The 12,511-nt window shown below is 42.3% G+C and overlaps 1 protein-coding gene across 1 annotated transcript; it reads left to right on the plus strand.

Annotated features, from left to right (window-relative positions):
* Positions 1-2,805: 2,805 nt before the first annotated feature.
* LOC138651026 (uncharacterized) lies at positions 2,806-11,114 on the plus strand. Its single transcript, XM_069740956.1, has 6 exons — positions 2,806-3,106; positions 3,209-3,415; positions 3,516-3,662; positions 3,748-3,864; positions 4,104-4,493; positions 9,172-11,114. The coding sequence occupies exons 1-6, from the start codon at positions 3,052-3,054 to the stop codon at positions 9,201-9,203; spliced, it is 948 nt and encodes a 315-aa protein (XP_069597057.1). The 5' UTR covers positions 2,806-3,051; the 3' UTR covers positions 9,204-11,114.
* The last annotated feature ends 1,397 nt before the right edge of the window (positions 11,115-12,511 follow it).

A 12,511-nucleotide genomic window follows, 5' to 3' on the forward strand; every position in this document is an offset into this window, starting at 1 on the left:
TTTAGCGACATAGATTATCCCAGAGCCATCTTGATGGGTTGGCGTATTTATCCTTTTCATAAGGGCAGTCGATGCGGATGTCACGGCATCTGCAGCGATGTTCCGGGCAGCAGTCCGAACGTGTGGTTTTACTAATTCTAAGCCTTTTCTGAAAAGCGGCACGGCGCGACGAAATAAACCTTTAAATAGTCCTGCCAGTCCAGAGCCATACATGTACTCGCTCCCGCGGAATCCCTCTAGACCGTGCCCCGACTGTGCAGTATAGTAGCGGGCATAAACAGCAGGATCTCCATACACCCTTTGAGACAGCATTTTATCGTGTCAATGCTGGCGAGGTCTAAAATGTAATCGCACTATACACTTGCCGTATCTGAATTTAACCGGCGTTCCCTGGTCCGACATGACTGTAATGTTTATGGAGTCAAAGTGTTGCTTGCACAGCGGTATGTAATCGGGCCGTGAGTAGCGCACCGTGACAATATCATTATCATCGCCGCTAACTTCTACGGTTCGTAGCAGTTGAACGTAACTGTCACCTACAAGTTGATGCTGAATTATATCAGTGTATACAAAAAGCGAATAAAAACCAGCCTTTGAATCGGGGTAAAAGCGGCGATTCCACGGCATTAAAGCAACGGGGGAGTCATCGACGGTCTGCAGGCCGAAAATAAATTTTAACTTAGTACCCAGAGTAAACTGTATAGGGGATGGGTCGGTCAGGATCACCTCGCGGCGTAGCTCATCATACCGTATTCTGTAGGCAGGCGTAGATAAATACAGCGCTTCTATTCGGGCATTGACCGCGCCAACTAGCTTAGGAATGGACGAGTAAAATCCTGATTTTATGTGATACTGTACTAAAGGTTCGCCGTGTTTAGCCGCGTAGAAGCTCCCTTCAAAAGCATCAAACGTGTTCCACGTATGGGGGTACTGTATTTCCGTTAACGCCACCTCATAATCTGCCGAAAGATGAACGGCCCGCGCTAACTTGGTATTGTACTCCGATATTGTGTTTTCAGGGTAGATTTTAATTGACGAATTACTGGGTAATGTCACGAAAAATGAGCCCGCTTCCATGGTTATATATCTGTCAACTCCGAGGCCGGGATCCAACTATTGAATTTTTCGGGGTAGCCCAGCCATTTGACAAAGCAGTGACGCACACCCCTGACACGTTTTTTTCTCAAAATCTTTTCTACTCTGTAGACACGATCCTCATCCATAGGTATTTTTTGCAGCTCTTCCTTATAAAATGACCCCTCTACAGGCTCTCCGGCTAAATCACTGATTTTATAAAGGGGTTTATGAAATTTATTGGAGACGCCGGTGATTAAAAAAATCTCATCGCTGTAGGTCTTCTCATAGCCCTTACAGAAGGTCGATTTATAGCGCGATATTCTCACATGAGAGCCGACCGTTAAAGACGGTTTAATCGGTTTATTAGTAATAGTAGAACTGTAAATATTGCGCCAGATTTGCATCACGTTTCTCTCTGACACAGACGCGGGACTACAGCGGATCGTTGAGTGGTACGTATGGTTGTAGCTATGCAGCAAATCCGGTAAAATATCAATATACCTAAAGGTATTATGATGCGTAAGATAGCGCCACATACGGGTTTTTAATGTGCGATTAAAACGCTCGACCATAGCGGCTTTTACATCATTGTTTGTAAAAAAGTGATGAATATTGTACGTATTACATAGCTGTTTGAGTGATGAATTTATAAATTCTTTGCCGCGATCCGTCTGCAGTTTCTTCGGTATGCGCTTATCATTTTGAAATATTAATTCGAACGATCTGGCGACACTAGCGCCTGTCTTGTTTGTCAAGGCCACGCACCATGCGTATCTCGATAGAACATCAATCACCGTCAGGATGTATTTGACATTATCATTTTCCCTTGAATAGTCAATTAAACTTACGAGATCCGCCTGCCACTGCGCATCAATGGCCGAGACGTAAATTTTATTTGTCAAAAAGCGTTTTCTAGCAGGCTTGTGTAGCGTGTAGGTGTCTTGCTTATTTAACCAGGCAATAACATCAGATTTCTTTATACCGCGTGCTCTTGCAGATCTAAATAATTTGTCAATACCCGAGAATGAGCCGGGTGCGCGGCATGTAAAATATTGTTTTTCTAATATGGCATCATACGATTTAGACGTCATGATTGATTAAAATGATTGTGGTTCGTTAATCAACAGACTGCTTCTTTCAGAAATTCAGCTGTATAAAAATTCCTGTTTTAATCCGGATATATCATGCGTGAGTTAATGCATGCATTAATTGCATGTATGGTTGTGTTCTGGGTGTTAACAGCAGGCGTGTGGTGGGGGCGTAACTGGGTGTGTTTCTGGGTGTTAACAGGTGAGCTGGTTTCTGACACTCAGGATAAATACAGGTGGCTGGCCCACTAAGTACATCAGACATCCACCAGAAGTCCGACTAGACTAAAAAAAAAAGCAAGCTATTCTAAATGTAAGTATATAAGACAGTTGTGTTATTATTCGCAAATGCTTAATTATATTTAACTATGCATCTCTAAAACCATAATTAAGGGTGTTATTTGTCTAATAAGTTAGTTTTATACTGGAGGATAGCAGCATATTTAGTATCGTTGTATAATATAGTTTTACTGCATAAAACATATTCTGTGGTACATAATTAATATAGAAAGACTTATCAGCGGGCAACTATTATAACATAATTTATGTAATACAGTAGTTAATAACTGGCAATACGCCCTAACTAGCGCCTGCAGCGTTTACTTACTACATGTGTGTTGTTTAACATAGACATATTTATAGTCATATTTATACAGTAGCGGTATATTTAGTGGGGCTGTGTAATATAGTTTTACCGCATAAATCATATTTGTGGCGCATGATTAATATAGAAAGACTTAGCCGTATTACCCATGATTTGCGTAGTATAAGAATATTTATACACGGGGAGCAGTTTATTTGTTGGGGTATATAAATGAGTTTGACGAGTGGTGGTGTGTGGATAATATAGTTTGCGCATAAAATTTACACAGATAATTTATTTTAGATGGAATCCCAACATTTTTCGGCTTTTTCCAGTCAAGTTGCGGATTCGGTAATAGGTATGTTTCAAGATTTATATACATGTATCTGTTAGTGTCCCATTCTAACTAAGGGCTGTTTTTATATATTATTTTTATATTGTTTATTCTTTCTTGTTTAAGATGAATTAATCAGGACCATCCCCGATAATCTAGATGAATTTACCAGGAACACCCCCGATGCTGTAGATGAATTTATCAGCAACTATAGCGATGATTTTTTAAACGGCTTCAGCGTGCCTACTCTGGAGTGTGATACACCTGGAGCTGAGTATAGTAACACTAATGCAGGTATCGCTGCTGTGTGGGATTTGACTCAGGACATCATAGGTGCGTTGTGTGACTGCTGTGTATGTATGTGTGTGTGTGTGTGTGTGTATATAGCTTTTAAGTATTTAGACGTGTAAATATATATATTAATTCTTTACAGATGTCGACATGTTTCCAGAACCAACCACCACGGAACACAATCAGACGCCTGTTGAGGAACTGATGTACCAGACCCCCACGCCGAGAAACAGCCCTGATTCTAGAGCACCTAAAAAACAGCTCGGACCGGCGGGCAAAAAAGGGAAAGGTGAGAATCATATGAAAAGTTTTTTGCACAACCGCTCTGCGAAAATCCACCACGCCTCTACTAAGGCCTGTATCTTTATTTATAGCTTGTAAACTGAAGCCTAGAAGAATTTTCACAAAAGAGAATATACCGGAGCTAATGGAGAGCATCGCAGAAGCTGCAGAAGACGCCACGGCAATCATTCACCACACATCGCTATCCCGTAAGTGTATATTTTGGTATACATGCACAGTCTCTGTACAGTCAATGATGCACGTGCTTCATCATTGAGATCCATGGCCCCCACATATCTGACACATGTATAATCTATCCTGCAGCTAAGCGCAGCGGCCTGCGGCGGTCTCACACATATCTGGCACACGTATAATCTTTCCTGCAGCTATGCGCAGCGGCCTGCGACGGTCTCGCACATATCTGACACATGTATAATCTTTCCTACAGCTAAGCGCAAAGTCATGAGAAAAACACCTCCAGCACCTCTACAGCCGCTACAGATCACCGAGAATGGCGCAGCACAAGCGTGGCCAGCGATACAGACGGCTAATGGATCTGTTAGAGCATATCCGCTATCACCGATCTGCGTGGTGCAGGACGCAGGAAACCCTGTACCGTCGGACCATCGTGAAATACCCCATCCAAGTACCGGACAGCCATCGACAATCCGTGTGAATGACCCCGCGCTACTATATCCAGAAGTGCTCGAGGTACCCCGAAAACATAAGCGGAAAACAAAACATGTTACAGAGCCACCAACCGCATCCTGCGCCGTGGGTGCCACAGCCACGATGAGTCGTGAAGAGTATGATCGCGAGATTGATCAGCTCGCTGATGGTAAGCAACCATCCATAGAACCGCTCATTATACGTATGTCCCACACTATGCAACCGTCAGCGCCATGTGTAACGGGTCCTGCTAATGCCTCTGGGGCCGGACCCTCAGGACCCTCTAATTTGGGTGACATATCTCATGTCTGTGTATCTAACTCTGTTAATGTTAAGAAACGGTCAAAGAGGTCGCGGCCGGATGATGTTAAGGGGTGTAAAGAGCTTAAGGTGTGTAAAAAGCCACGGATTCATGCGCCAGCTATAGATCTGCAGCATGAATCCCGCAGCTGGGACCCCGTTGAAATGCTTGTATTTCAGGAACACATCGGCCGCTACTTACGCTACAAACGCTGGGTCCCCAAAATAATGTTTTTTTGCGATACTTTTGAAAAATTATTATTAACACAAAACCCAACACAGGCTAATAAGTCCGAACTATACGCACTTCGGAGCCTGCTGCTGGATGGCGAGATAACAACTACAGCGACCCCATTATGACTAGATATGGTCGGCTACGGCATGCATAAACCACCTAAACTAACACTACCCAGGTATAATAGGGCTAGAGTTATAAAGAGGGCTCTAAAATTGTTGGTCAGCGCTAGACGGGCGCTATGCTCTAGGAGGCGCCGTGGTGACATGTGTCCTGCAATGCCTCTACAGTCACCACAGACGTCGTCACAAGAGTCAGAACAGCACTCACATAGTCCAGGCAGCTCTGCAGCTGCCGCACAGGCATCTACACAAAATTCACAATCCGCAGACGCTGCTGGTAATGTGCGGCGCCCCGATCATACAGTATTTTTGCAACACATCCATCATCATGAAAGGGCCCTCCGCAATTTCAATGGTCATATACATACAGATCATTTTAGATTTGTAAATTTGGAGCGTGTACGATCATTTGAAGAGGGCTTGAATATTGTTCATGAGGGCATTCAGGCATTACTGGATAGAATCATCAGGGACATTGAACCTGGCGACTTTGTACAGTTAAGGTTTGATGCCGGTGATACTTTAGACCCTATTTTCACTACAAAACAAACCCGTGAAGATTTTAATTCCGAATCTTTTTTAAATGCTGTTGCCCGCGCACTTCAAAGTAACAGTGAATGCATATCATCCAATTCGCTAAAGCTAGTCGTCACCATCATTAAAAACCGACGCGGTGGTGTAAAACAAAAAAGGCGCTTGAAATCTATAGCGAGCAGTCAGATCATTAAACAAAAGAGACAATGGCTGTATGATTTTAACAATTACACGACAAATCTGTGTTTGGCTGCTAGTGTGTGCGCCCTGATGGACGACACGAATGTCACTGATGGTGTTTTACTGAGCCGCTCTAAAAACATACACGCAGCACTGGGCATCCCTGATGATCAATTAGTGAGTTTTAGCGACATCCCTGCATTTGAAAAATATTTGGGGGTCACCATTAAAGTACTGTACTATAGTCAGGGCGATTGGCGTTACTTTGAGAGCGGTAATACAGCTAATGGCAAAACAGTATTCATATTGTTCCATGATAATCACTACTACGGTATCAAAAATATGAAGGGTTTTATCGGTGCTGATTACTTTTGTGAGCTCTGCAATTCAGTGTTTCACCACAAAAACAACCACTCCTGCCAGTATTTTTGTAAAGCCTGTCAGAGAGAGAATTGCGTAGAAAGCGGTGCCGACCAACAGCCCAGATGTACTGTTTGCAGAGTTTATTGCCGCTCGAGCGTGTGCCTAGATTATCACAAACAATTTGGATTAGGCGACCCAGCATTCTGCAGACTTAAAACATTTTGTGATAAATGCAACCTTTTTGTCCCCAGAAATAGCGAAACAGAGCATAAATGTAATGGTTTGCGCTGTCCTGTATGTCGCAGACATATAAATAAATTCGATGCTCATCTTTGTTACATGCGGAAGTATGTAGCACAGGATGAGTCAGATTGCTATATCTTTTATGATTTTGAGTGTATGCAGGAGACAGGCACGCACATCCCGAATTACATTTATGCTACAACGCTGTATGGCCACCCCTCCTGGGAGTTTGAGGGTGATACCTGTACACATGACTTTGTACAGTTCTTTACAAGCGGTAAATTTTCAGATCATACATTTATTGCCCACAATGGTGGAAGATATGATGCATACTTTATTGTTAAGGAACTGATTTCTGAAAAACTACAAGTACAGTTGATAACCCAAGGTGGCCGCCTCTTGTGTGTGTCGCTACCCGATTTGTCTATAAGGTTCATAGACTCTCTAAATTTTATCCCCATGAAACTCAGTAAATTACCACAGGCCATGGGCTTTTCAGGAGGCAAAGGACATTTTCCACACTTTTTCAATACCAGAGAAAACCAAAATTATGTAGGTCCCATACCTGATGTAAAATATTATGGGGTGGAGTACATGTCACCTGGCGAGAAGGTAGAGTTCCTGGAGTGGTATGAGACACAGGTAAATACAACTTTTGACTTCAAGGCCGAGCTAAAATCTTATTGCAAACAAGATGTTGAAATTTTGAGACACGCCTGCGAGATCTATAGAGAGCGTATTATGCAGATGACTCAGAAAAATGTTAAAAAATACTGTAAGCGTCAAAAGCAAAAGATTGTAGTGCGCAGATGTGTTGATCCTTTTCAGCTCATCACCCTGGCCTCGGTGTGTATGACAATGTACCGGTTTAAATTTCTTCCAAAAAAGACAATCGCCATTTTACCTGGTGATAATTATCACAAGGCAAAAAAGCGCTACTCGACACCCGCTATACAGTGGCTCATGTATGTAGCCCACTCTGAGAACATCGACATACAGCACGCTTTGAGAGGCGGTGAAAAACAGGTCGGGAAGTATTTTCTAGATGGCTATGCCTATGTTAGCGGCCAGCACATAGCCTTTGAATTTCAGGGGTGTTTTTACCACGGTTGTCCCGTGTGCTATAATGAAAATGACACAAATAAGGTCACAAGCACGTCCTACGGTCAGTTATATTACACCTTTTTAGCTAAAAAGCGTTACTTACAGTGTTGCGGGTACACAGTAAGACTGATGTGGGAACATGAGTGGAATGAAATGGTTGAAAATGATTCTAACCTTCAAACATTTCTTCGTCAGATGGAATTCCCCGTTCCTTTAGACCCCCGTGATGCGCTTTATGGCGGGCGAACTAACGCCATTAAGCTCTATCACCATCTGGAAGAAGGGGAGACTTTACACTACTATGATTTCACCAGTCTGTACCCCTTTGTAAACAAAACTAAAACATACCCTGTAGGCCATCCAGACATCATCTACGACAATTTTGGATTCATTAAAAAATACTTTGGCATTGCTAGAGTCAAGGTCTACCCGCCGAGAGATTTATTTTTTCCAGTTCTACCGGTAAAACTCAACAAAAAATTAATGTTTCCCCTTTGTTACACATGCGCTGCAAATTCCCAGGCAGATATTTGTGCCCACAGTGATGAAGAACGGGCGCTGACAGGCACCTGGTGCACTATAGAGCTCGAGATGGCTATAGAAAAAGGGTATCGGATCGCTCACATCTATGAAATATGGCATTTTCCTAAAACCACTGATGATCTGTTTGCGCCTTACATTAAATTACATCTTAGGGATAAGCAGGAAGCCTCTGGTTATCCTAGCTGGTGCACTGATGACGCCAAGAAGCGGCAGTACATTGACTCTTTTCTTGAAAAAGAAGGTGTCCAATTACGGCCTGAAAATATAGCTGTCAATCCTGCTAAGCGACAGATCTCCAAGCTTTTCTTAAATTCTTTATGGGGAAAGTTTGCTCAGAGATCTAATCTATCATGTACCAGCATTGTTAGGGATCCAGATGAGCTTTTTAAGTATTTGTTCCTGCCTTACTATGACATTTCGATGTTACATTTCCTTGATGATGACACCGCAACCATTAACTGGAAATATGCAAAAGGCCATCACACACTCAACAAAAACACAAACATTTTTATAGCGTGTTTTACAACAGCATATGCTCGGCTAGAGCTCTATTCGCTGCTGGACCGGCTGCAGGAGCGGTGCCTTTATCACGACACAGATTCAGTTATTTTTGTACAGAGAGATGGTGAGTGGCAACCGCCTTTAGGCGATTACCTGGGGGAGCTGACCAGTGAAATACCCGATGGTACACACATCACAGAATTTGTATCCGCGGGCCCCAAAACTTACGGCTACAAACTCAACACCGGTAAAACTGTCTTAAAAGTTAAGGGGATAACACTAAATGTTGGTAACTCTCAATCTATTAATTTCAACAGTCTGAAAGATCTAGTTCTGGACTACCCGCGCAATTCTGCCGCAGAAACTCAGAAACGTATTGTCGTACAGCAGGCGTCCATTGTGAGAAATAAAAAGTACTGGGATATTGAAACAAGGCCATTACGCAAAACACAAAAGTGCGTTTATACAAAGCGGCGACTATTAGACGATTTCACAACATTACCTTTTGGGTATTAGTCGTGTATTGTGATGGATACGCGTCTGCAACACCCGTTCTCGTGCATTCTAGCAGGACCGTCTAATTCTGGAAAGAGCTATTTTGTAAAACAGCTGCTATATAATATTGAAGCTAATTTTTCTCAGAAACCTGATAATATTGTATGGTTTTATTCGTGTTGGCAAAAACTATATGATGAAATCTCTCTCTCTTTTCCCCACGCCAGATTTGTGGAGGGTCTGCCGAATACATTCGTAGATGACGAATTATTCCCACCGGAGAAGGTGAATTTGGCGATTGTTGATGATCTCATGGAGAGTGCTAGTGAGAATTGTGAGATAGAAAAAGCCTTTACCAAGTATGTGCACCACAGAAATCTCAGCATTTTCTACCTGGTGCAAAACATATTTTGTCAGGGCAAGAAAAGCCGTACGATAAATTTAAACACAAAGTACATGGTGCTTTTTAACAACCCCCGAGATAAATTACAAATTTTAACTCTAGCTCGTCAGATGTATCCCGGAAAAACACGTTTTTTCCTAGAAGCTTTTGAGGATGCCACGCGGGAGCCTTACGGGTATTTGCTTGTAGATTTGAGAGCTAATACTCCTGAGGATCTGCGTTTAAGGACTGGGTTGTTTCCACCCGCGCTGCCCGCTGTCTATGTTCAGAAGAAAAAAACTTCTAAAAAGTGAATTTTACCAGGTATCAGACATTCTACGCTGTGGTCGTTGTGATGTAAAGATGTCTGAGAGGCTCCGGCGTAACTGGGCTCTCTTAAAAACCCTAGTGAAAGCAACCCCCGCTGTCAGAAAGTCTATTTTGCGCGATGCAAGCAATGATTTAATTACAGCCATAGGCGAGATTGCTTTAAATATCTTAAAAGGCAGGATTCCGCTGAAAGAGCGCCAAAAAGGTATATTAAAGAAGTGGCGTAAAGCTATAAGAACCCTGAGCGACAGGTCTCAGCCCATAAAGAAAAAGAAGCGCCTACTAAAACAGGCCGGCGGGTTTATCGGTCCTCTTTTAGCTTTTGCAATCCCAATAATAACAAGCCTGATCGCCGGAAGATAATGGAGCATACAACGAAAATGTATCTAGTCCCCAAACAGGAGCTAGACAAACTAAGACCCGGTACTACAGATAACATACGCGACAGTGTTATTCGGCGCCTTGATGGTGAGATTAGCGACATTTTACAGCGTCGTGACATTCCCGATGATGTGAAAATTAAAATGTATAGCGCTGTGCTACAACGCTACTTGGTACATACGAGGCACAGCTCAAAAGAAGTAACGGCTTTAAATCTCGTTAGCCCTCCTGATCCTGGTCAGCAGCAATTGCCAAATACCGACTCTGATAAAAATCATGAGATCGCTGAAATTGTCGGCCATATAAACCAAAGATATAAAAAGAATGCTGAATTTTTACTAAACAGGCTGCTGCAGAATAAAAATGTCACAGCATGGAATAATAATGCTGAATTTATTTTCAAAGGATCCGTAATACCAGGGTCTAACTTACTGGATTTGGTACGTAGTACAACGCAGAGTCATGCTCTGAACAGTAGAAATTTACCGCCGGGTTGGGATTCATTTATGCAGGCTATGGCAGAGCTAAATATGCCGTCTACAGTTGTGGGTAACCCCGCTACTAGGAAGCTTTTAGATGAATTAAAAATTACCAACAGTGAGACACGCTCTGTATCTACACCGCTGAAGTTAGCGGCGTCACCCCGTACAATTCAATCTTTACATTCCCCGTCATTAGGTACCACACGTGGAACTTTGCTACCTAAAAAAAGGTCTCTACCGCTGCTACAAACCATGTGGCTCACGATGTAAAGAATGTACTGGATAAATGCTGTACACGCCTTGTAACGCTATATTAATTATTTTGTAAGAAGTGTAATTGTTCATTGTACTGTTACTGTACTGTCATATTACTGTATTGTAATGTTTTTACTTTTTATATTCTGTAAGAATTTTTTATAGTGTTGAAATGTCTTTGAGATGCTGTTTTATCGTGAGAAATAAATCTTTTAAATTTTTTTTACAATATCGTGTCTTTGGTTTTTATTCGTATAAAACACGCCGCTTCTTACTTGTATTGTAACATTGGGTCATATTATAACTTGTGTTGTGACATTGGTGCATATCTCTTCTGTGTATATAAGGCAGCCACAAGGATAAAACCTGCTACAATGTGAATAAACACAGCTTGCAATGGCCTCAGTAGATAACAAATAACCTCAGATGCCATCTTCAGGACACAATAACTTTTCTGTTTGTGGAAATAAACATTTATGGGGTACGCAAATACAACAACAATTGCTTGACCTAGGTGCTATAAACCTCTGACCCACAGTTAACCTAATTTAGGTAATGTTCACCATTTAGTTAGTGTTTGAGAATACTTTTCACATAACAGGATGTAGGATTGCATACAGAAACATCAGCCCTATTCACTATATGGATACACTGTGAATAAAATATAAAAAGAAATACTGGTATAATATGAGAATACTTTTCACATAACAGGATGTAGGATTGCATACAGAAACACCAGTCTCGGGCTACGTATAAAATCTAATATAAAACAAATGAGAAAGGTGTTATAAACCACGTGTAAAATAAATACACGACTAGGCTATAATTATAAACATGTGTTATTCCACAAAATACGGGAATAATATCAAAACTACAACAAATTAAACTATATTAAACTATATCAAAAGGGGAAATCAAACAAGGAGGGACAGCTGGATACCAGCCGTCAAACAAGGGGAGGGGAGGGGTTACACACTTTGATACACTTTGATAGGGGCGGGGCACCTGTCAGATTGAGTTTGACGAAACCACCCGCTTATACACTACTCGGGCCGCTTCGCAGGAATGAACTTTCAAGGCCCAACACCCTGGCACGACAGGTACATCGGAGGACGACCCATTATCCCTATCGTGCTGGACGGAATGCCCCTCAACGCTTTGCTGGACACAGGTTCCCAGATTTCATCTATACCGTATATCCTTTATAAGAGGTACTGGGCTGATGCAGATATTGATAAAGGGCCCTCTGATGTTGAACTAGATATATGGGCCAGTAATGGTAAGTTGGTACCGAAACTAGGATTCAGGGAGATGACCATAAAGATTGGTAAAGTAGAATTGAAGAAACAGGGTATAATTGTTGTTGATGTTGACCGGCGGAACTGTGAACCAACTGTATTGATAGGAATGAATGTGTTAGAGAACTGCTTTTCCGAAGTCATTTCTGTCTTACAGCAAATTGCTGAAACTGCCCAATCCTGCCAGCAGAGAGTTCTCCGGAGGGAAATAAAAGTATTGATGTTAAGGCAACAGGTAGAAGTTGCAGGTGGAGAAATCGGCAGTGTGAGGGTAAGTGATCCGACATCTATTGTAATCCCACCAAAAACAGAAATGCTGGTATGGTGTAGAGCAGCCATTGGTACTAAGGGACGAGATTATCAAGCCTTAATAGAACCAGTGTACACCGACAGCAGGCCCACTATACTCACAGCACGAGGGATAGTCGAGGTACACCGG

This window comes from Ranitomeya imitator, chromosome 10 (assembly GCF_032444005.1).
Source record: "Ranitomeya imitator isolate aRanImi1 chromosome 10, aRanImi1.pri, whole genome shotgun sequence".
NCBI lineage: Eukaryota > Metazoa > Chordata > Amphibia > Anura > Dendrobatidae > Ranitomeya > Ranitomeya imitator.

Excerpts from the sequence above, each read along its gene's own strand:
- LOC138651026 (XM_069740956.1), top strand. The coding sequence starts at position 3,052 with ATGGAATCCCAACATTTTTCGGCTTTTTCCAGTCAAGTTGCGGATTCG. Across the intron at positions 3,107-3,208 it reads AGTTGCGGATTCGGTAATAG|ATGAATTAATCAGGACCATC; the intron begins GTATGTTTCAAG and ends TTCTTGTTTAAG. Across the intron at positions 4,494-9,171 it reads GATTGATCAGCTCGCTGATG|ATTTGTGGAGGGTCTGCCGA; the intron begins GTAAGCAACCAT and ends TCCCCACGCCAG.